At 37.5% G+C, this 22,621-nt stretch overlaps 1 protein-coding gene across 1 annotated transcript in view; it reads left to right on the plus strand.

The window, feature by feature from the left end:
* Window positions 1-17,925, plus strand: part of LOC102259250 (F-box only protein 31) — a 71,888-nt gene extending 53,963 nt beyond the window's left edge. The window contains exon 3 of the mRNA XM_005857739.1: window positions 17,704-17,925. Within this exon, the coding sequence (XP_005857801.1) occupies window positions 17,704-17,925 (222 nt within the window). The remainder of the gene's footprint in view (window positions 1-17,703) is intronic.
* Window positions 17,926-22,621: the final 4,696 nt, after the last annotated feature.

Genomic DNA, 22,621 nt, shown 5'->3' on the forward strand with positions numbered 1-22,621 from the left:
GCAAGAAATAACCAATATAAAAGCAGCTGCCAGGTGGTTTCCAACAATTGGAGCGAAAGTCAGTGGGACACATCCAGACGCCTGGCTGGCAAGGGCATCCCACCACCTGCACAGAGGGTCGATCATACTCCCCCGCCCCCCTCGGGACCCCACCCATATACGAATTCGTGTACCAGGCCTCTAGTATATATATATATTATTCTTTATTGATTAAGGTATTACATATGTCTCTTTTTCTGCAGCCAGTATCTTCCACTGGCTCTTCCCTGATTCCCTTAGCCTTCAGGCAGTGGCTGCTGCTTGTTTACTGCTACTGCTGCATTCTGTAGCGTTCTCTTTACTTCTTATGAGCCCATCCTCCATTACTTCCAACCCCTTGTTCAAGTCAGTAATTGTTTGTATTAAACTTACTCTATTCAAGTAATTGTGAGGTTTCTGTCTCCTGCTTGGAACCTAATTGACACAGTACCTGTAAAATAGCAAATACTAAGTCCATTTTATTGAGAGAATGACCTTTCCAATATCATATAGCTAATAACTGAAAGAATTGGGCTTTAAACCTTGTTTTTTCTAACTTCACAGCTCAAGTACTTAAACTAGGTATAATAAAAATAGCTCCCCCTTTTATTCTTAGAAGTGTCCCAGTTTGATAAATTACATAGCCACCCTAATTAGACCTTTTTGTTTAAACCAGCCATTCTCAAACCTTTACCTAGTGATACAAATGAGAGTAAGTCCCAGGCCTGTTGCACTCTGGGTCTAGTTCCCTAAATCCCTTCCTCTCACTCTAGAAAGCACATGCTAAGAGAAACCCAAGAGATGTCAATGTGCAGATACCCTTGAATCAACTCTAATTTATTATAAAGGCAAATCTTCCACATATGTTGGTACTTCGTCTACTATGAGTTATTAATTACTTATGATACCTTACAGCTGATTGAGACACTACACGTGTTAACAAAATGGTTATTCTAACCCATTCACAAAAGAACATCCTCATATGTGAGCAAAAGCTTCTCAAATTTTTTATACACTATACAATTTTATGTATGATGTACAAAGTATTAATATCCATGCATGTTTTATTAATATACAAAGTGTATTGCTTTATTAACATACTTTTAAAAGAGTTGATTATTCCAAGGGTGCCAGGTTCCATCTCAAGCAGGATAATTGCTCTGATGCTCTCTCACTATCCTGAATATTAACGCCTTGCATGTAAATAGCTCAGAGAAGGGTCTCTAGATAGCGAAGGTACACACACAACAGTACTGAGAACATCCTACAATAAAAAAATTTTAAATGTGATACAACCTTGCCTTTACATCTTCAGATAAATTACTAAATGGTTTTCCCAATAAACCAGGAATAAAGGTTCCTTGTTAATATGCTAAGAATTTCCAAATTTTCCTAGTTATAAAATGCAGTTTTTGCTAGCTTTGTGTCTGATGACAAGGCCTTGAACAGCATTGAAGTTGTAGTTCTCCTCCCCAAAGGTTAGAAACCAGAAGATGCAGAAGAGAGATTGAACGCATGGTCATTTGGGAATGAGAGAGTGGCACAACTTAGACGTTCAATAACTCAATAACAAACAAATGCATTGAGTGGATAGATGAATACTGTTTCTTCATACAAGCATTATCTGCAGTTACCCAATATGCTAATGAGTATTGTGATTTATAGTATCTATTTGATCTCAGTCCAGTTTCTGGCACAGAGCTCCTAAAACCCTTGGAATTTCCTAAGTGGTGAGAGCAACCAAAGTGTCTCTTGTTATGTTAATGACCTAAGGATGGGAGTTGGTTCCCAGGAGATCTGACCATGTGGTAAGAGGATTGGCACTAACTCCCTCCTCTCCTCCAGGGGAGAGAGCCTGGAGATTCAGTCAGTTGCAGATGGCCAGTGACAGGATCATGACTGTGCAATGAAAACACACAGAAGGTCAGGTTTGGAGAGCTTCCCGGTTGCTGACCACTTGGAGATTCAAGGAGAATGGTGCACCTGGAGAGGGCATGGGGGCTCTTCACCCTTCCCCCATGCCTTGCCCAATGCATCTTTGTCATCTGGCTGATCCTGAATTATACCTTTTTATAATGAACTAGTGATCTAGTAAATTACATGTTTCTGAGTTCTGTGAGCTGCTCTAGCAAACTAATCGAACCCAAGGAGAGGCATTATGGGAACATCTGATTTATAGCTGGTTGGTCCGAATTGCAACCTGGACTTGTGACTGACTGGCATGTAATGAGTTGCCAAAGTGTGTATGTGGGGTTGAGGGGCATGGGGTTGTTGGGAGCGGGGTTGGTCCTTAACCCTCAAACCATAGCTGATTGACCACGGGGACAGGCCGTTTTGTAGGAGTGAACCCTTCCTTTGTGGAATCCAATACTATCTTTGGGTAGGTAGTGTCCAAGAATTGCTTGCTGATGGGGAAGCCCCTCTTCCCCATGTTGAAATTGAGTCTCAGAACATTAATAATAGCTTATCTTAGTATTGTGTAGCCTAAGCCTCCAAAACGTGCCAGGCGTTGGCAATTTCAGACTCCGGCGTGAAGTTAGTAGAAACACTGTGAGAATCCAACCTTGTCATCTTAAGGATTGTGTGGTCCGTGTGCTTGAGTGGGTGTAAAAGACTGACACTGGGCCTGCTTCACCAAGAGTCTGCCGTGACCAGCAGCTGTGATCCATTACTCTTGAGGCTTTGCCTACAGGCTTCTCAACAGAGCTTGGGCTTCTGTGAGCCTCCACATCTACAGGCCATTTTATAGGACTGAACCCTTACTCTGTGGAATCCAATACTATCTTTGGGTAGATAGTGCCCAAGAATTGCTTGCTGATGGGGAAGCCCCTCTTCCCCATGTTGAAATTGAGTCTCAGAACATTAATAATAGCTTACCTTAATATTGTGTAGCCTAAGCCTCTAAAACGTGCCAGGCGTTGGCAATTTCAGACTCTGGCGTGAAGTTAGTAGAAACACTGTGAGAATCCAACCTTGTCATCTTAAGGATTGTGTGGTCCGTGTGCTTGAGTGGGTGTAAAAGACTGGCACTGGGCCTGCTTCACCAAGAGTCTGCCGTGACCAGCAGCTGTGATCCATTACTCTTGAGGCTTTGCCTACAGGCTTCTCAACAGAGCTTGGGCTTCTGTGAGCCTCCACATCTGCTCACGGCATACTAGTGAGACCTGCCTCCCTGGAGATATATAATGTCTATCACGGAGGCACCAGGTGCCTGGCAGCAGAAGAATACGAATGAAGGCCGTAGAAGCTGGTTCAGGAAAGATTACGGAATTGTTTAAATTGCTCAGATGGGTTTCTGTTGATTGTTTCTAGAAATAAAATGTTGTTCACGTGAAGAATCATTTGGCAATTCGGATTCTCTCCAGATATTCCAGATATTCTCTACTCCTTCCTAGAATTACGAAACGGTTGATAGGATTGACTATTACTGAGCGCTTAGCAGTGTCTCTTCTCAAGCTCCAGATCTCGGCGCAAATATTCATTTGAAAACTACTTTGCACATCTCTCCACAGTGAATATTTGTGCTGATTACAGTGTGAGCATTTACTTCTATGGTATGCAACCTCATTTTAGTAATATCTGTTTTTGAATACAGGGCCACAGTATACTCATAATAAAAATAAATAGAGATGCAACAATACTTATCCACACCTTTTAGAGAAACCTGTTTCTGGTGGAGTGTCTGCTCATAAAGATCTTTGCATATTTAATACCATTACCTCTGTAAATTACAATAAACAGTTTTTTAAGAGAACATTGGAAATCCATGCTATAGACTGTGTAGAGAGTAACACATTTAACATCTTAACAAGAGCTAGTGGCACTTGAAAGGTGTTAAAATGAAAACTTGGCTGGATTTGATTTTATAAAAACAGCTACCTGCCTTTTATTCCTCTATAAATTAATGGATACTTTTTGATTATGGAAGAAATAGGACTAGGGGGATCAGTTCTATGCACTTCCCTTCTGTCACACTTTTATTGATGTGACAAGGGAGTAACCTCCAGCCCATTTTTGACCCCTCAGCCTGGCGCTCAGGCAGTACCAGTTTCTGTTTATTCAATTATTTCAGTGCCAAAGCCACGCCTGGATGCTCCATGCCGTTCAGCTAAGTATTAAGGTGCAGGGAGAGGATAAATGAAAAATTTTAAAATGCATAATATCCATAGCACTGGTATGGGGTTGGGGGCTCTGGGGTGTGAATATGTAAGCTGTTAAAGAGGCTGAAAAAAGCAACAAGCAATTGTTAAATAATAAAATTTTTCGGTAATTACTAGTCCCACCGCCTTGGCTGTAACCAGCAAAATATTCTGCATGCCATTATATATCCTGCTATCCATCCCATCTCCCATGAGACAGAGATGAATGCTGCAATACCAAAGAAGGAAAATGTGATTACACCAGATTTTATTGTAATACCATTATAGATTTGTTGCCATAATAATGTAGGAGGCACATTGCTTTACTTCAGTAAGTTTTTATTTTTCTCATTTCTCCCTAGAGATTTGAGAGTCTCTATGTCTATAAAATTGCAACCCTGAGTCTACAATTGGAAAGCCAATTTATTGTTCTAAAGTTACCTTTAATCTGACTACACAGGTAGGCGTAAACCATCATAGTAGCAGAATGTATATCCCTTGTACAGAAATTTCTCATCACTGGGCCCCTGTCTTCAGTGTACCTTAATATTTAAAGTATATCTAGATACATTTAGATTTTTTTTCCATTTTAGTCATTTTTATTCATGGGATGAAATGGATTCTGCAGTATTATAGATTTCAAACTTAAACAACCAAAAGCAATGATACCAGCCTTCCTCACACTATTCTCTTTAAAAGAGAAAACATATATCAGTCAGTCTTATTAAAACAAAACAAAAAGGCTTTTGACTTTTTAGAGCTTTCTATCTTCCCATTGTTGACTGCCATTTAGAAGATACGTTTCCCTCTCACGTTTTTGCTTGTTCCTTTGCCAGTACTAATATGTTAATACCATCACATTTCATTGTAAATTATTAATACGTGGAGTCAGATGTCTTCCGAATATTACATTTTATGCAATAGAACCTTTTTGTAAAACAAATAGTATGAGTGCATTGTGGTCTTGTGTTCAGACACACATTACTATCATCACTCCCTCTCTAGGCCACTTCATCAATTATGGTGGCTTTGTATACCACCTACATGGAAATAGTTTCCAAGTCCATATCTCTAGCTCAAATCTCTTCTCTGGGTTCAGACTCTTGTAGTCAACTGTCCAAATACCATTAGCCATCTCAAGGGCATCTCACACTTCACACATTCAAACTGAAGCTCTTGGTTTCCCATCAAATGTGCTCCTCTTCCTCTTTCTCATCTCAGTAAATGTCATCGCTCTCCATCCAGCAGTTTATACCAGAATGCAAGGGAATATCCTGCTCCTCATTTCCCACTTCCAGTTCATCAGCAAGTTCTGACGGTTCTATCCCCCAAGTATGCTAGATTCATCCACCCCACTCCATACACAGCCCCACTCCCCTGCCCTAGCCACCACCAGACCACTCTCCAAGTGCCCACTTTTATGTCCTCTTATCCATTCCCCACATAGGAAACACAGTATTCTTGTAAACTAGAGGCCCGGTGAACAAATTCGTGCATGGGTGGGGTCCCTCGGCCTGGCTGGCGATCAAGGCCTATCGGGGGGCCAGCTGGCCAGGGGGAGAGACCGCTGGAGGTTGGCCATCGGGGGATCTGGGGGGAGCAGGGCCATGGGAGGCTGGCCAGCCAGACAGGGGGGTAGGGTCTGCAGGAGGTTGGCCAGTGGTGGGGAAGGGGCTGTGGGAGGTTGGCCTGCCAGCCCCCTGATATGGGCCTATTGGGAGGGACCACAAGAGGTTGGCTGTTGGGGGAGAGGGGCCGTGAGAGGTTGGCCAGCTGGAGGGGGTGGGGCTAAAGGGGTTGGCCAGCTGGGGGGTCAGAGGCACCATGAAAAGTTGGCTGGTCGAAGGGAGGGTCCGTGGGAGGTTGGCTGGCCATGAGGAGGGGCTGTGGGAGGTTGGCTGTGGGAGTGCACTGACCACCAGGGGGCAGCTCCTGTGTTGAGCGTCTGCCCGCTGGTGGTCAGTGCACATGATAGCGACTGGTCAACCAGTCGTTCCGGTCATTCAGTCATAATGGTTGCTTAGGCTTTTATATATATAGAAGATTATAATTTAGGTTATATCCATTTACATAAAAATGGAAAACTCTTGATATTATATTTAAAATCAAATCTACACTTTGTATTCTGGTTTACAAGCCTGACCCCTGCCTACCTCGGCAACATTACTTCCTGTTGCCTCCCCTCAGCCTCACTTACACTCCCAGCTTGGGGACTATGACTGTGCCAGTCCCCTGCTGTGATGGCTCTTCCTCTCGCTTTTTGAATTCCTGATTCCCCTTTACGACCTCCAGGTCTTAGTTTAAATATCACCTGCCCAGAAAGGTTTCCTTCCTGACCACCTTGTTTAAGTATGATCCCCAGCCTCCTACATCATCATCATATTCTTTCACAACACTCCCCTCTGTTTTCAAACATCTGTAACTATTTAATTAATGTATTTACTTGTAATTGCCTATATTTCTCTATAGGATAAGTATTTGATTAGGACAGGGATGTTGTCTACACTTTTCACCCTTACAGCTCCAGAGCCTAACACGAGTCAGTCACATGGGAAATGGTAGGTAGGCAGACTGATGCTCCCTTGGATCACCACTTAATATATTCCTGTCTATTTCGGCTTATTCACTTCTGTCCCCATCATCTACTTAACTTTCTTCTTTTCAAAATAAGCATTTCAAAGTTATTTTAAGTTATATTACCTTATCACTGTCCATTTATAATTCAAAAATAATCTTAATGTTATTATTTGACTGATCTGCTGAGTGTTTTCTTCTATAACTTGGGTTGTTTCTTCACATACCAAATCTATTAGTTTGTGTTTAGTAACAAATGACTACAAAATGTCAATGGCTTAGACAGTGAAAGTTTGTATCTGCTTTTGTTCCATATCCCAGGCACATCCGTAAAAGTCATTGCTCGGTATAATCACTCAGAGATACAAACGAACGGACAGATGCAAAATGTGTCATAGTGTCTCCTTGTTTCCATGGTAGGAGAATAGAGAAATTAAAAATTGCACATATATTCTTTCTTAATCCAGAAGTAGCCACCATACTTGTGTTCACATTTCTTTGACTGTCCTTAATGGCAAGGCCCTGCAAGGGTGCAGTAAGTGAAAAACTCAGGGATCATGCCTCTCTGTCACTCCTGCTTTCCCATCCACATGGTATAACTAACATTCTTAAAGTTTCTATTTTTTTAAGAAATGTATTGGGGCAACATTGGTTAGTAAGATCATATAGGTTTCAAGTGTACTTTTGTATGATACGTGATCTGTATACTGCATTGTATGCCCACCATTCAAAGTCAAATCATCTCCCATAACTGTATATTTGGCCACCTTTACCCTTTTCTACCCCCACCCCCTTTCCTCTGGTAATCACCATACTGTTGGCTGTGTCTATGAGTTTCAGTTTTATTTCCCACATATGAGTGAAATCATATGGTTCTTAGCTTTTTCTGACTGACTTATGTCACTTAGCATAATATTCTCAAGGTCCATCCATGTTGTCACAAATGGCAGTATTTCATCTTTTCTTATGGCTGCGTAGTATTCCATTGTGTACATGTACCACATCTTCTTTATCCAATCCTCTATCTAAGGACACTTTAGTTATCTCCATGTCTTTGCCATTATAAATATTGCTACAATGAACATAGGAGTGCATATATCTTTGAGAAGAATAAATGTCAAGTTTTTGGGGTATATACCCAAAAGAGGGATTGCTGGATCATATGACAACTGTATTCTTGATTTTGGGGGGAACTTCCACACTGTTTCCATAGTGGCTGTACCAGTTTACATTCCCACCAGCAGTAAATAAGGGTTCCTCTTTCTCCACAATTTCTCCAACACTTGTTATTACCAGTCTTGATAATAGCCATTCTAACAGGTGTGAGGTGGTATCTCATTGTAATTTTGATTTGCATTTCCCTAATAGCTAGTGAAGTTGAGCATCTTTTCATAAATTAGTTGGCCATTTGTATGTCTTCTTTTAAAGTTTGAGAATTCTTCATTTTTCTATTATACAGTATATTAAGTGTGTGTGTGTTGCTTAGCTTACATATATGGCAGTTACTTATAATGTAATTCAATTTAGAGGAAGTGGTTTTTGTAAACATGAGTACTTCATGCACATCACACGTAAAACAAAACCTTGAAAGATGATATGTTTTAAAACTTCCTGTGTAAAGTAATACAGTAAAAGCAATGGTGTAACTGTGGGTGGGAGAAATAGAAATAAGAAAAGTGAAAAGAATATTTTATTGAGCCATAAAAAATAATTACTATCTCAAGAGAATTTGTTCTTTCAATCTGAAAAAAAACACACACATATGCATAAATATATAAAAGAAAAAAGTTCCAATGGATTCCCATTGCTCTCTGAATCAAAAACTTTTCACTGTAATTGTCAAAGTCTTCCATCAGTTAATAATACCCTGTCTGTTCTACTCTTTCAAAAGTAAATCTTTATTTGTGCTAACGACTTGATTTGGCACTAGCAGTGGAAATCTTAGAAAAATACATGGTCTCTGACTTCAGGAAATCCATATAATGAGGGAAGGCTGACTTGTAAATGGTTAAGGACAGTGTGACAATGCTTTCCAAAAAAGTATTTGCAGAGAAGAGAGATACGGAAGTCTTTATAGAAGCAGCAATATTGAATCAGAATCTTAAAGAATTATTTGAGAAGAACAGAGAGTGGGAAATCCATTAGTTCCAGAAAGGGATTTATGCGTAACAATATTGCATAGCAATACAAAATTCACGCAACATTTTAAAAAATTTAACATTTTGCCTGGCTGGTATGGCTCAATGGTTGAGCATTGACCTATGAACCAGGAGGTCACGGTTTGATTCCTGGTCAGGGCACATGCCCAGGTTGCGGGCTTCATCCCCAGTGTGGGGTGTGCAGGAGGCAGACAATCAGTGATTCTCTCTCATCATTGATGTTTCTGTCTCTCTCTCCCTCTTGCCTCCTTTCTGAAATCAATAAAAATATATATTTAAATTTTTTTAAATTTTTTAAATTTAATATTTCAATTACTGTTGACATTCAATATATTAGGTTCAGGTGTACAACATAGTGATTAGACATTTGTATAACTTATGAAGTGATTAATTACCCAAGTAAGTCTAAGTACCCATCTGACACCATACATAATTATTACAATGTTATTGACTATATTCACTATGCTGTAATTACATCCCCATGAGTACTTTGGTCTGTTTTTATTTTGTTTATTTGTTTTGTTTTGTTTTATTGATTTCAGAGAGGAAGGGAGAGGGAGAGAGACATAGAAACGTCAATGATGAGAGAGAATTGAGCCCCCTATATTGGGGATTGAGCCTGCAACCTGGGCATGTGCCCTGACTAGGAATTGAAGAATAATCTCCTGGTTCATAGGTGGATGCTCAGCCACTGAGCCACAACGACCGGGCATGTGGCCCATTTTTTAACCAGGTTATTTGTTTTCTTATTGTTGAGTTTTAAGAGTTCTTTGTATATTTTGATTAAAAGTCCTTTATCAGATGCATCTTTTGCAAATATTTCTCCAGCCTGTGGCTTGTGTTCTTATTCTCTTGACAATGCCTTTCACAGAGCAAAAATTTTTAATTTTAGTGAAGTCCAATTTATTAATTCTTTCATAAATTATGTCTTTGATGTTGTATAGTAAGTCCTTAATTAATGTCACTGATAGGTTTTACAACTTTAAATAAAACAGATAATGAAACCAATTTTACCATAGGCTAATTGATATAAACAAGAGTTAAGTTCCTATGGCATCTCATCAACATTTTAATGAGACGACATTGAACTAAATGACATTAATCAAGGACCTGCTGTATCTCAAAAGTCATTGCCACAGCCAAGGTCATCTAAGTTTTCTCCTATGTTATCTGCTTTGTAGTTTTATATTTTATGTTTAGGTCTGTGATCCATTTTGAGTTAATATTTTGGAGGGTGTGAGGTCTGTATTTTATTTTATTTTTTAAATTTGCCTTGGATATTTAGCTGTTTGGTCTTTCAACCATTTGTTGGAAGACTCTTTGCTCCCTTGTATTGCCTCTGCTCTCTTGTCTAAGATCAGTTGACTATATTTATGTGGGTTTATTTCTAGGCTCTATAATCTGTTCCATTGACTTTTCTTTTAATCCTCACCCGAGGATATGTTGATTTGGTTTTTTGTTTGTTTGTTTGTTTGTCTTTTAAATATATTTTTATTGATTCCAGAGAGGAAGGGAGAGGGAGAGAGAGATAGAAACATCAATGATGAGAGAGAGTCATTGATTGTCTGCCTCCTGCACATTTCCTACTGGGGATCGAGCCCACAACCTTTTGGTGTATGGGACGATGCTCCAACCAACTGAGCCACCTGGCCAGGGCCATTGACCTATTTTTTTTTATCCTTTTGCCAATATTACACTATCTTGATTATTGAAACCAGTAAGTCTTAAAGTCAAGTAGTATCAGTCCTCCAACTTTGTTCTTTTATTGTGTTGGCATTCTGATTCCTTTGCCTCTGCATATAAACTTTAGAATCAGTTTGTTGATAACTAAAAAATAATATATCAAGATTTTTATTTGCCCTAGCTGGTTTGGCTCAGTGGATAGAACATCGCCCTGAGGACTGAAGGATCCCGGGTTCGATTCTGGTCAAGGACAAGTACCTTGATCGCAGGCTCTCAGCCTAGTTGGGGTGTGTGTATGAGACAACCAATTGATGTGTCTCTGTCACATCAATGTTTCTCTCTCTCTCTCTCTCTCTCTCTCTCTCTCTCTCTCTCCCACTTTTTTCTACTCTCTCTAAAAATTGGTGGAAAAATGTCCTTGCATGATGATTAAAAAAATTTTTTTTTATTTGAATTGTGTTAAAGATGATCAAGTTGAAAGTTGATACCTTGACAATATTGAGTCTTCCTATCCATGAACATGGGATTGTTCTCCATTGCATTGTTTTTAATTATTTTATTTCATTCATCAGAGTTTTGTAGTTTTCCTCAAATAGATCTTATACATATTTTGTTAGGTTTATATCTAAGCATTTTCTCTTTTTTGTGTGTGTTCTAATGTAAATAATATTGTGTTTTTTATTTTAAATTTAATTTGTTCATGCTGGCATATAAGAAAGTGATTGACTTTTGTATATTAACCTTGTATTCTGCAGCCTTGCTATATTTGCTTATTAGTTGCAGGAGTTTTTTTGTTTATTCTTTTGAAATTTCTATATAGAGGATCATATCATCTGTTAACAGAGTTTTATGTCTTCTTTCCCAATTTGTGTACCTTTTATTTCCTTTTCGTCCCTATTGTATTAGCTACAAATTCCAGTACGATGTTGAAAATAGTGGTGGAAGGGAACATCCTTGCTTTGTACCTGATCTTAGTAGGAAAGCTTCTTGTTTCTCACCATTAAGTATGATGTTAGATGTGGGGTTGTTTTTTGTTTTTTTGTGGGGTTTTTTTTGAAGATAGACTATTAAGTTGAGAAAATTTTCCACTATTCCTAGTTTACTGAGAGTCTTTATCATGAATGGGTGTTGGATTTTGTCAATTGTTTTTTCTGTGATTTTCTTTTTTAGTCTGTTGATGTGATAGGTTACATTAATTGATTTTCTAATATTGAATCGTTTTGTACACCTGGGATAATTTCTTTTTATACTTCTGGGGATTTGGTTTGCTGATATTTTTTTGATGAATTTTCATGTATGTTCATGAATGAAAGCTATTGCTCAGTAGTTTTGTTTCCTCATAATGTCTTTGTCTTGGTTTGGCATTAGCTGGTCTACAGAATGAATTAGAAATTATTTCTTTTTTTCTGTATCCTAAAAAATTCATAGAGAATTAGCATATTTTTTTCTTAAATGTTCAGTGGAATTTACCAGTAAATTAATCTGGACCTGGTGCTTTCTTTTTTGAAAGATTATTAATGATTCAATTTGTTCAATAGTATAGGCCTATCAGACGGTCTGTTTCCTCTTGTGTGAATTTTGGCATATATTGTGTCTTTCAAGGAATTGGTTAATTTCATCTAGGTTATCAAATTTTTAGCATAGAGTGATTCCTAGTATTCCTTTATTATGTATTTAATGTCCATGGGATCTGTAGTGATGTCCACTCTTTCATTTCTGAGTTAGCAATCTCTGTCCTCTCCCTTTTTTCTTAGTCTGCCTAGAGCCTTATCAATTTTATAGACTTTTTTCCAAAGAACCAGCTTTTTATTTCACTGATTTTCCTCTATTGATTTTCTATTTCTGATTTTATTGCTTTCTCTTCTGATTATTACTTCTTTTCTTTTGCTTACTTTGGGTTTAACTTTATCTTTGTAGTGTCCTGAGATGTTTTATGTTGAAACGCAACAAACAAACAAATATTTTACTTAATTCTGTACACTGAAGACCTAGAAACAATGACCAATTTTGTAGCTCTGAGCATCCCTAGTGTCCACATTGTGGTCACTACTATGAATTCCCTAGCTGGTTTGGCTCAGTGGATAGAACATCGCCCTGAGGACTGAAGGATCCCGGGTTCGATTCTGGTCAAGGACAAGTACCTTGATCGCAGGCTCTCAGCCTAGTTGGGGTGTGTGTATGAGACAACCAATTGATGTGTCTCTGTCACATCAATGTTTCTCTCTCTCTCTCTCTCTCTCTCTCTCTCTCTCTCTCTCTCCCACTTTTTTCTACTCTCTCTAAAAATTGGTGGAAAAATGTCCTTGCATGATGATTAAAAAAATTTTTTTTTATTTGAATTGTGTTAAAGATCAAGTTGGAAAAAGTTGATACCTTGACAATATTGAGTCTTCCTATCCATGAACATGGGATTGTTCTCCATTGCATTGTTTTTAATTATTTTATTTCATTCATCAGAGTTTTGTAGTTTTCCTCAAATAGATCTTATACATATTTTGTTAGGTTTATATCTAAGCATTTTCTCTTTTTTGTGTGTGTTCTAATGTAAATAATATTGTGTTTTTTATTTTAAATTTAATTTGTTCATGCTGGCATATAAGAAAGTGATTGACTTTTGTATATTAACCTTGTATTCTGCAGCCTTGCTATATTTGCTTATTAGTTGCAGGAGTTTTTTTTGTTTATTCTTTTGAAATTTCTATATAGAGGATCATATCATCTGTTAACAGAGTTTTATGTCTTCTTTCCCAATTTGTGTATCTTTTATTTCCTTTTCGTCCCTATTGTATTAGCTACAAATTCCAGTATAATGTTGAAAATAGTGGTGGAAGGGAACATCCTTGCTTTGTACCTGATCTTAGTAGGAAAGCTTCTTGTTTCTCACCATTAAGTATGATGTTAGATGTGGGGTTGTTTTTTGTTTTTTTGTGGGGTTTTTTTTGAAGATAGACTATTAAGTTGAGAAAATTTTCCACTATTCCTAGTTTACTGAGAGTCTTTATCATGAATGGGTGTTGGATTTTGTCAATTGTTTTTTCTGTGATTTTCTTTTTTAGTCTGTTGATGTGATAGGTTACATCAATTCATTTTCTAATATTGAATCACTTTGTACACCTGGGATAAATTCTTTTTATACTTCTAGGGATTTGGTTTGCTGATACCTTTTTTGATGAATTTTCATGTATGTTCATGAATGAAAGCTATTGCTCAGTAGTTTTGTTTCCTCATAATGTCTTTGTCTTGGTTTGGCATTAGCTGGTCTACAGAATGAATTAGAAATTATTTCTTTTTTTCTGTATCCTAAAAAATTCATAGAGAATTAGCATATTTTTTTCTTAAATGTTCAGTGGAATTTACCAGTAAATTAATCTGGACCTGGTGCTTTCTTTTTTGAAAGATTATTAATGATTCAATTTGTTCAATAGTATAGGCCTATCAGACGGTCTGTTTCCTCTTGTGTGAATTTTGGCATATTGTGTCTTTCAAGGAATTGGTTAATTTCATCTAGGTTATCAAATTTTTAGCATAGAGTGGTTCCTAGTATTCCTTTATTATGTATTTAATGTCCATGGGATCTGTAGTGATGTCCACTCTTTCATTTCTGAGTTAGCAATCTCTGTCCTCTCCCTTTTTTCTTAGTCTGCCTAGAGCCTTATCAATTTTATAGACTTTTTTCCAAAGAACCAGCTTTTTATTTCACTGATTTTCCTCTATTGATTTTCTATTTCTGATTTTATTGCTTTCTCTTCTGATTATTACTTCTTTTCTTTTGCTTACTTTGGGTTTAACTTTATCTTTGTAGTGTCCTGAGATGTTTTATGTTGAAACGCAACAAACAAACAAATATTTTACTTAATTCTGTACACTGAAGACCTAGAAACAATGACCAATTTTGTAGCTCTGAGCATCCCTAGTGTCCACATTGTGGTCACTACTATGAATTCTTCCTAAAAGGAGTCAAGGATCCTTGGAGAAATACATGCCTCCAGGTCCAGAGTAGGAAAAGTCCAAAGTAAGCCTGGATTTCTTATTACATTGAGAAAGCAAAGAAGCTATTAGTGACTACGAGGTCTGTAAACAGATTCAAAAAGCAACCTGAATGGGCTTCCATTGGGGAAGTGGGGGCAGAAGGAGAAAATCATGCACTCAGCTGGCCTTCCTGTAACTATAACTCAGGGTAAGCAATTACTTCATGGTTGGCAGCTTCTTTTTCTTTTCTTTTTTTAGGGGGAAAACTTCTTTTTATAGATGTGTCCCTACTAATAAATAAAGAAGGTTTTTTTAGAATTAGAATATGGCTATTTTGCAATTTTTAATTAATGAATATATTTGGAAAATGATCATCAATAGCTAAGATCAGATATTATATATAACTTCTCAGGATATACACAACACCACGTCTGAAGTTGTCTGATAATACACTTAGACCTAGTAATTAATACACAGGAAATACAAGGGATACCACAAGAATGCAATCAGCACAATCCAGACAGTGGGAAATTCTATAAGAAAAGTACCTTGTTTTTTGAGCAAACAAATATTTAGAGAGAGACAGAGAGACACAGAGAGAGATGTAATCTATAGAATTAAGAGACTTAATAGACTTGACAAATAATTGCAATATATGGAAGTATTTTTATCTTGATTCAAATTAACAAAATGTATAAAACACAAAAATTTAGTCACATAAGATGATAACCAGAGAAATGTGAATACTAACTGGATATTTGATTATTACATTATTGTTCATTTTTTAGATTTATGATCATGATAGTTTGGTTACTGTTGGGGTTTCTCTGTGTGTTTCTGTTTTTAAGAACCCTGCACATTTCCCATTGCCAAAAAAATTGCAAGTATTCTAAATAACTTCCCTCCTGTGGCAAGCTAATGAAATGCCTACTTTTCTTAAACCGTATATAGGAACACTGCTTCTAGAAAGCTTTCTCCAGCTAACACCATCACTTTAAGCATTTAGTACAATCTTATCTTCATCATAAACCTCATAGTTACAACATATAACTGTGGCTCCTGTCCTTTGCAAAAACAAATAAACAAACAAAAAAAACCAGAAACCTTAGATCTAGGAAATTCCTAGGGGTCAAAAAAAGCAATTTTTTTTCATGTATGGAACCCACATCTCTTGGCCTTGCCCCATTTTCACCTTCTGAATATCCCATCTCCGCTATCAGACTCAGAAAGGCTAACACCAAAAACCAAAGATTTAACTCTGAGATGTCTGTGAGCAATGGATTGTTGTGGTGTCACCTTGCAAATAATGACCAGAGAAAAATCCACAATATCTGAGGGTAGAACAAATTGCTAATTGGAATATAAGAAAATCAGTTTACATATTGAAATAGGGTGGTTCTAAAGAGGAAGAAAGTTAGAACAGGTGTTGAGAAACCAAATTTAGATGAGTAACAAGACTGGAATCCAGGTTAAAGATAGAGTCAAGAGAAACAGATGGAACAGGCGTTGAGCAGTAAGCACTGTTGAATAACCAGAACAGGAATAGTGTCAGAACTAGAACCAAGAAAAATACAGAAACCAATTCACTGAAGAAGCCATGGACATCAGAGTCTCACAGGCTTGTTATGAAAAAGAAAACCCTTCCCTGGAGGCACAGGGTAATTTTTGAAGTATTAGCCAAAAGCTTCACTTGCCTTAAAAGAACTTTGTTTCTGGGTAGTCAGAAAATTATACATTGTTTACTGCACACAATTACACACTATTCATTATACACATTGGCTGTGGGAAAACTTAATAGCACCATATTATAGACTTTAGGTGAGGATTAAATAAAATTAAGTACTTAAAGCACTTAGCACAGAGCTCCTTAAAAGTTAGCTCTTTATTATATAGGATAATAACTTATAAGATGGGAAGTAGCATAGCACAGTGAAACAAACAGGAGAGCCTTTGATTTCACCTAGGGCTGAATTTGAATTGAATATATGTCAGACTCTGCTAATTACCCTCCAATAACAATTTCTCTCTTTTTCATTTTTGTAATATAACCCCTGAGTTTTAGCTTAGCACATGGCATTACCACTAGAAATTACTCCTTGAAGATGAGTGTGGTCCTATGATGGGCATTGGGAAATGAGCAGAAGTGGCATATATGTAATTTCTGGGTTAAGTTGTAAAAAAAAAAGAAGAAGAAGAAGAAGAAGCTGGCTTACTTCCACTTCTTTCTTCTCTCCTGCAAGCTTCAAAGAAGGCTAGAGGGTGCTGAGCCAGCCAGCTTTAAGCCTGTGGATGAAGACCATACTTACCTACTGGAGATTGTCTGCCCAAGTCTGTATTGTTCCATGGAAAAAAAATAGCCTCTATCTTGAATCCATTTTGACCAAGCAGGCGAAGACTTGGGCTTAACCTTGACTAAGTACCTACATGACCTAAATCTCTGAGGTAAATTTGTATAAAAGGCTCTTTCTAGATATTTTTAGGTTCCTACACTGGGTTCCCATTAATCTAGGCCTGCTCTGAGCAATCTTTCATTTTTTATTTATTCTTTCTTTCAACATTAATGAAGTATGCCAGGCACTGTGCACAATAGTATAACATATCTGTAGTCACCATTCAATGCATCCATCAACACCATGGGATGCAGAATGAAGTAAGCAGTGTCCTGATAGTCAAGCAGAGCAAAGTGATGCTTGTTGAGGTCCTGCTGCTTGTGGATAAACCCCAAAACCATGTGATTTGGCTCATGGCTATTGAGCCTCAAGAAGTGATCAGGTTTCAGATTTATTAGAGGGGGACAATAAGAAAAAAGTGGGTCACTAGTCACTGGCTCAGTATTTGAAGTGCAGAGTGGGGTCTGTGCAAAGAGTATGTGTTTGTGACTAAAACCATCAAGCCTTGGCTATTTTAGATCCCAGGGTAAGACTGAATGTGCCAGTACAAGATGAATGAGTCAAGCTCATCAAGAGCCAGCAAGGCCAAATAAGGGTATGTGTGGGAGTCCGGAATTACATCTTTCATCAATATACTTTTCCATGTGAAAAAGGCACATACTTTCCCAGCCCATTTATTGTTTAAGATTGAATTTTGGCCGATTTGAGGGATTGACAATGTTATTATTACATTTTTGCTGAAAATAATTTAAAATTGTATATTGTTTTTAGGTCAGATCATATGAAATTGCTGCTTTGTGGATCAACCATGGAGTTAAAGGTCCACACAACTGGACTGAAGGCCAGGAAGGCTTCTTTCAGAAATCTCAGTGTGCGAGGATTGCAGGTAAGTCACCACCAAAGGACTGCAGCATCAAAGTGGCTGAAACTCGGGAAGATGTCAAAATGCCAAAGGTAAAACCTTACCTGTACATCTGCCTGAAGTCTGTCTAGAGCTAAATTATACAGTTTTTCTTCTCTCCTTACAAATCTCATGCAAGTGCCTCTCAATGGTAGATTCTAATTGGAATCCTGCTGGCAAGGGAATCTGTGGAAATTGGTTTCTAGGTTTTGCCCCCTGTGATGCAGTGGTGAACCTAGAAGAGCTGTAGCCTATGTTAATATTATTTTTATGAGACTATGGACAGCATTTCCATCGTGGAATAAATAAGAGTTCAAAGCAGGAAGAGACAGTAGAGGAGGAGTGTGTCAATTCATACATCAGACTCTTACTCTCAAGTGGCCCTTTCTCTTTGCTCCCTCTGCTTCTCAGCTCCCCCTCTATTGTGGATAAGCAGAGATGCGAACACTCATACTCCAGGTGTATGTGTGTACTTCCTCTAAGATCCACAAAAGAAAGTCCTTTAGAGTTAGTTTTCTGTTAATCTTTCTTCATTCAAGGACTGAAAGTCACATCTATAATTTTTAAATTGGGGGAGATGGAATTGTTTGAAAATATACTACACATTAACCAGGAATGAGAGATATCTGGGATTCTATGCTATGACATTAAATGTATGCTTTATTCATTAATGCTCATTCAAAATATAAATTGATGTGTTATTGTTAATGAGAATATAATTTTTTGTTTGGTAAAGATGCCCTGAGATACACTACTTCTGCTTTTCAGATTGATTTTTTTAAGAAACCAGTGGCATATCTAAGCCATGGGGCTTTCACTGTAATTACATTTGATTCCTGGACATTATATTAATGCTGAACTATTAGTTTAGTAATGGCCACTGATGTACTTTTCATTTGTATTTTCATAATATCATCTATCTATGGAAGGCACCTAATTTGTCATAATGGAAAGTTGGTGTTTTTAAGATATACATTTAAAGGGTAATTCTTTATGGTTTGACCACAGCAGCTCATGTTGGGAGATTTTATCATTTTTTTCAATATGTCAATGTTAATTCATTTTGCAATCTGTTTAAACCTGGTTTGGTGGCCAGTCGTTAAAGCTGGAATCGTCAAATGCTTCGCACATTGTCCTTTAGACATAAATTTAAGGGCAATTATCTGTGAAAACAGTTTCGTGTTTCTTAGAATTATAAAATTATTTATTTTGAATAACTTTTAAGATTTAAAAAGAAAAAAGAGATGAGTAAAATTACTTAGGAGAAATACCAATGCATCTTTCTTCAAATTACTTTTTTTTTTTACTTTTTTCATGGATCTAAATATTCAGACTTATTGTAGAAAATATATTTTAAAATGAAAATTCAAACCACGTGTAATTCTACTACCTAGAAACACCACCATTTAAAAAGATATATTTTCTCCCTGGTCAGATGGCTTAGTTGGTGGGAGCATGGTCCCATACACCAAAAAGGTTGCAGATTCAATTCCCACTCAAGGCACATACCTAGGTTGTGGATCCGATCCCTGGTCAGGGGATATATACGGGGCAACCGATCGATGTTTCTGTCACATTGATGTTTTTCTCTCTCTCCCTTCTTCTCTCTAAAATCAATAAAAACACATCCTTGGGCAAAGATTAGAAAAATTAATCAGTCAATTGATAGATATCTCCTTTCTTCTTTTTAAAAATCTGCATGTGGTAATAGATATGCGTGTTGGGGTGTACACAGATGAATAAGGATGTACTAGTATGTTTTCTGTAAGAATTCAAATTAGAAACATGCTATCTTTTATCTACCATTTAATAGAAAACTTCATCAGCACTTAATGTTGGAAAGTAAAATTTGAGGGCAGATTGATTTTTACTGGTTTGTAGATAACCTGAAAGTTTTAGAGATCTAGAATTTAGTTGATATGGATGGATTACCTCAATATATTTTTAAATGTTAAACCAGCCTTGCATCCTCCGGCGGGGGGGGGGAATCAATTTGGTCATGACATGTAATACTTTTTAGATATTTTAGAATTCTATTTGCTAATATGTTAGAGATTTTTTATGTCTATATTTATGAGGGATATTGGTCTATAGTTTTGCTTTGTTTAGTATTTGTACTGCGTTAATGTGATTTGTTATGAGGTTAATACTGGCCTCGTAAAACAAATTGGAAATGTTCCGTACTCTTCTGTATTCTGAAAGAGGTCTGTGTAGAATTCATGTTAATTTTTCTTTAAACACTTAATAGAATTCTCCAGTGAAACCATTTTGTCCTGGAGATATCTTTTTCAGGAACTTTCAAATTATGCATTCAATTTCTTTAATGGTTATATGGCTATTCAGATTATTTCATCTTGGTTGAATTTCGGCAGTTCATGGTTTTGAAATTGGTCCAGTTCTTTTAGGTTGTTGAATTAAGGAGCATAAAATTGTTCATAATATTCCATTATTATCTTTTTAGTGGCTGCAGGAGTCTATAGTGATTTTTTTGAAATCGGGTTAATTTTACAAAAATAAAATGCACAGACCTGAACAGCATAGTTTGATGAGTTTTGACAATTTATACACCCATATAGCCATTGCTGAAATCAAACTGAGGAATATTTCCACCACTCTGAAAAGTTCCCTCCCCTCCTTGTCAGCCAATAAACAGCACTCCTGAGGAGACCATTCTAGAACAGGGGTTGGCCAGTTAGAGCTGGCTGGTTTATGTAAACCCATTTTTTAATGTACCTGTCCCATGCCCCAAGGGTCAAGCTGAGTGGCTGAGACGAGACATTATGACCCTGCCCTGGGAAAGTCAGTCTTTTCTGGATGTGTAAGTGTTCCTGCTGAGACCCAGCCTCCTGAGCAATGGAAATTGACATGCCATAAAGATAGAGATTGCCTCCTTGTGTCCCACAGAAACATTTACTCTTCTCCTTGGAAGGGTCTATATTTACATTTCAAAGAAGGTTGAAACTGGGTGCCATTGGTTTTCATTTCAAAGCACTGTAAAATGGGAACTTTCCCATTGTCCTCCCAATAAAGACTTATTTACATTAGGGAGATAAGATGGATGTCCTTCTCTCAGGAGGTGTGAAGGACAGATGGATAGCAGTTCCAGCCATTGGTTTTCAGTTCAAAGCACTGTAAAATAGGAACCTTCCCATTAAAGACTTATTTACATTAGGGAGATAAGACTGATGTCCTCTCAGGAGGTGTGAAGGACAGATGGATAGCAGTTCCCTTATAAACTCCCAGATTCGTAATTCTGGGGTTCTCCGGTGGTACAAAAACTTCCTTTTTGTACTTCAGGCCTAAACTGTTGTTTCTCATTACATCAGCCTGAAGGGAGAAAACGGGGAGTGGGACCTTTACAGTGATTACATGTAATAATAGTCTGCCTGTGATCCAGAAACTTCTTGTTTGCTTTCAAGACAACATAAATGAATATAGATACTGAAAATGTATTATCACAAAGCCTAAAATATTTATTATCTGGCCCTTTGCAGAAAAAGTTGGCCAACACCAGTTCTAGAATAGTATTACTGTTCTTGAACTATAATACATAGAATCGTAAGTTTATACTCTGTCTGGTTTCTTTTGTTCAACATAATGCTTTACAGATATATCCATATTGTGTATATCTAGGGTTCTTTTCATCTGTAAGTAAATTCCATTATGTGACTATTTTACAATTTGGTTATGAAACCAGACAACGAATGGATCTGGGCTGCCTGTCACTACTTGAGCCAATTAAGCAGAGACAGGGTTGAATCATATATGAGCATTTTTATTTTCCAATATTGCCAGCAGCATGGGAGAGCAGCAGGTCATCTACAAAAATCTGCTCTAACCCCCACCCCCATTAGCCAGCTGCTTATATTGAGTAGAAAGACAAAGATTACATGGAGAAGTAGGCAAAAGGAGTAAGAATGGGTATGCAAAAGGAATAAAAATAAGTAAAATGGTTACAGATTACAGGCAATTCAGGCTGGGGTTGCAAAAAGGGGATGCCTAAGGACTCCATTGTTTGGGCAACAAGGTTGTTAATCTTTCCATGATGATAGGCAGTTCTGGGATAGGGAAAATGAACCACATTTTGAGGTTAACTCCCAGGTCTGTTAAACTCCCAGTCAGATCAGAATGTGTTTTCTTTAATCAGAACAAAACAATCTCGGGTAACAGAGCATGATTACTATTTCTTATAACTATAGCTAGTCCCCACTATTCTATTTTTCCCACCCCAACAGTTATTCATATTCTGTTGATGAACATTTGAGCTATTTTCAGTTTTCCTTTATTGGAAACAAAGTTATTATGAGCATTCTAGTACAATTCTTTGAAGACATATGCTTTCATTTTCCTTGGGTATAATTTCTGAGTCATAGGAAAGATATATGTTTAACTTTATTTTTAAAAAAATCTCATTTGCCAAAAGTGGTTGCATCATTACACATTGCCACTGTCAGTGTATTAGCGTTCCAGTTGATCCAAACCATTAGCAGTACTTACTATGATCTTTTTAATTTAATCCATCCTGTGGGTGAGAAGTGGTACCTTCTTGTGGTTTTGTTGCTGGGAAGGGGACCTGGCCCTTGGTGGGTCTGCCTAGAGCCAGCCAGTAGTGTGTGGGTTCTTAACTTCGTGCAGGAAAATTTTCACAACATGAGTCCAGGTGAATTTTAGAGGATGTTTATTAAAACTGGGGACAGTGAAATAAGAAAGGGCTGGGACATGTGCCTAGGCTGGTCTGCTCTGACTCACTAAGAAGTCCAAGAAAAGGGACCTTGGGGACAGATTCAG

This window comes from Myotis brandtii, unplaced genomic scaffold, assembly GCF_000412655.1.
Source record: "Myotis brandtii unplaced genomic scaffold, ASM41265v1 scaffold112, whole genome shotgun sequence".
NCBI lineage: Eukaryota > Metazoa > Chordata > Mammalia > Chiroptera > Vespertilionidae > Myotis > Myotis brandtii.